General features: G+C 39.6%; 1 protein-coding gene across 1 annotated transcript; it reads left to right on the forward strand.

The window, feature by feature from the left end:
- The first annotated feature begins 1,479 nt into the window (after positions 1-1,479).
- Positions 1,480-2,016, forward strand: LOC113365349. Its single transcript, XM_026606927.1, has one exon. The coding sequence runs from the start codon at positions 1,480-1,482 to the stop codon at positions 2,014-2,016; it is 537 nt and encodes a 178-aa protein (XP_026462712.1).
- Positions 2,017-2,925: the final 909 nt, after the last annotated feature.

Raw genomic sequence — 2,925 nt, forward strand, 5'->3', positions numbered from 1 at the left:
AATATTTGAACGCCTTCACCACCATGGAATTGTAATAAACCAGACAAAAAGTACCTTCTGTGTCCCGCAAATTCAGTTTTTGGGATACGAAATTTCAGCAACAGGAACCAAGCCACCATCTGAACGTATCGAAAATCTGAAGAATTTTCCTCGTCCAGAAACAGCAAAGTCCCTCAGACGATTTTTAGGTATGCTCAATTATTATCGCCGTTTTATACCTAACGCAGCTTCGAACCAAGCAATACTACACGATGCAATATCATCTATCAAAGGCAATAAATCCATCTCCTGGACTCCAGAACTGGAAAAAGCATTTCAATCCTGCAAAGACAAACTTGCGGAAGCAACGCTACTCCAACATCCAATTCATGGTGCTAAATTAGGATTATTTACAGATGCTTCCCAGCAGGCAGTAGGTGCCTGTTTGCAACAATTGGTTGAAAACAAATGGCAACCCCTAGCATACTTCTCTAAAAAGTTGACTCCACGTCAATCGACATGGCCAGCTTATTACAGAGAATTGCTAGCGGTATATCTTGCTGTGCAGCACTTCAGGCACATCCTTGAAGCACATCAATGCACAATATACACTGATCACAAACCATTGACTTTTGCATTCAACCAACGCCATGAAAAACTACCGCCAGTTCAATTAAACCATTTAAACTTTATTTCACAGTTTACAACAGACATAAAATACATCAGAGGCCAGGAAAATATTATAGCTGATACACTGTCACGCGTCGAAGCCATTACAAAAGACAATTTACTTAATTTTGAAATCCTAGCACAGCACCAGAAGGACGATGAGGAACTTAAACGCCTTTTAATGCAAGACACAAAACTACAATTAGAAGAAATTCCTGTACCAGGCACAAACATTAAGTTGTTTTGCGACACGGCGAAGGCTCAGCCACGACCTTATATCCCGGCACCATTGCGGAGACAAATATTTAACTCATTACATGGTTTGAGTCACCCTGGGATACGAGCAACTTCGCGTCTCATTACTGCACGGTACGTATGGCCATCTATACAGAAAAACTGCCACGATTGGGCTAGAGCTTGTCAGGATTGTCAAAAGTCCAAAATAACACGGCACGTACATGCACCTCATGGAACATTTCCCTTGGCAACAGCAAGATTTGCACATGTACACATCGATATAATTGGTCCTTTACCTCCTGTTAACTCTTATAAATATTGTTTGACAGTCATCGATCGATTTACCAAATGGCCAGAAGTATATCCACTACAAGGAATATCTGCAGAAGAAGTAGCGGTTGGATTTTTATCATGCTGGATATCCCGATTCGGAGCTCCAGTCAAAATAACGACGGATCAGGTACTCAATTTGAATCTGAATTATTTAGATCATTAAATAAATTGACAGGTACCATTAGGATCAGGACTTGCAGCTATCATCCATGCTCCAACGGACTAATAGAACGCTTCCATCGACAACTCAAGGCTGCGATAATGTGTTACAAAGACAACACATGGTTGGAAGCACTTCCGTTAATTCTATTAGGCATTCGAAACGCTTACAAACCTGATATCAAGACATCAGCAGCTGAAATGGTGTATGGTGAACCACTCCGCCTTCCTGGAGAAATTTTTGAATTACACAGAAATCCTCAAAATTTAAGACATCCGGCTGATCTAATCTCGAGACTTCGACAACACGTAGCGCATCTTCAACCAAGTAAATCCAGTAATCACACAAACAATAAACCGTTTATTTTTCAGGACCTACAAACATGCACGCATATTTTCCTCCGCGACGATACTATCAGGAAGTCACTCCAACAACCATATCAAGGTCCATACGAAGTCCTTAAGAGAGATGACAAAACAGTAACCATACGAACACAGAAAGGCAGTACACGAGTGTCCATCGATCGCGTCAAACCAGCCTACATCATCGCAGATCCAGTAGACCAACCCATCCTCACCAAAGCAGAGAACAGTTATTTCACTCGATCAGGCCGAAAAGTTCATTTTCGCATACCATGACCTCCAGTCTCCGCGGGGGGCTCCTGTGGGAACCATCTAAATACGAGGTTGGACAACTGATGGCGCCACAAGTTTATGCCTCAACTGCAATTGTCACCGCTTGTGGGACCCGCCTACTTGCACCAGATGTCACCACAATAAATCCTATAAACATCCCCACTCCTTGGCGCTCAGAGTATTTAACGCATAGCGCAACACTGAGAAATTCTCTTTCACCTCAACCATCAAGGAGTCAACAAGTACTGACTTGGGACCACGGACAAGTAGCCAGCCGGAAGAAGCAATATTAAGTTCTAATTTCAATGTAAATATTAGATATATAATAAATAATATTATATTTAATATTTGAATTATTTGAGTGGAATATATGTGGACGATACCCACAATTGCTTCAATAATGCTGCCTATAATTTTTATAATTTTGTACCATATTTTAACTGGCTTTTAGTAATTTTAATATCTAAATTACATTTTTTTCTCCAATAAATCAATATACATTATTGCTTAAGTTTATATTTGAAGTGAATTAATTTGTCAAATTCTGTTCACATGTGCTCTATGCAACTTACGAACAACAAAGTTATGACTCTGTGAATTTATTTACTGTGCTCCAATTTACTTGATATTTTGGAAATAGACTTATCCTTTATCTTAAGTTCACAAGTGAAATCAATTTGCACTCCGTCACCATCCACCGCATTAATTGGATTATTACTCTTTTAATTCCGATTTTATCAGAACTTGTAATACACTATTTTAAAGGTGATTAAATGAGCTACAACTTTATCATAAATTTTACCGTAACTTCTCTTATTGTGAAACGGCAAAGGGTTAAAGGGCTCGAAAGACCTCTGGTTGGACAGCCGCGCACTCCTTAATTAATACCTCTATCAATATTTGTGTAATGGA

Source organism: Ctenocephalides felis, unplaced genomic scaffold (assembly GCF_003426905.1).
Source record: "Ctenocephalides felis isolate EL2017-DRISC unplaced genomic scaffold, ASM342690v1 CF-g0.4_SCAFFOLD_00921, whole genome shotgun sequence".
In the NCBI taxonomy this organism is placed as follows: Eukaryota; Metazoa; Arthropoda; class Insecta; order Siphonaptera; family Pulicidae; genus Ctenocephalides; species Ctenocephalides felis.

Excerpts from the sequence above, each read along its gene's own strand:
- LOC113365349 (XM_026606927.1), top strand. The coding sequence starts at position 1,480 with ATGTGTTACAAAGACAACACATGGTTGGAAGCACTTCCGTTAATTCTA.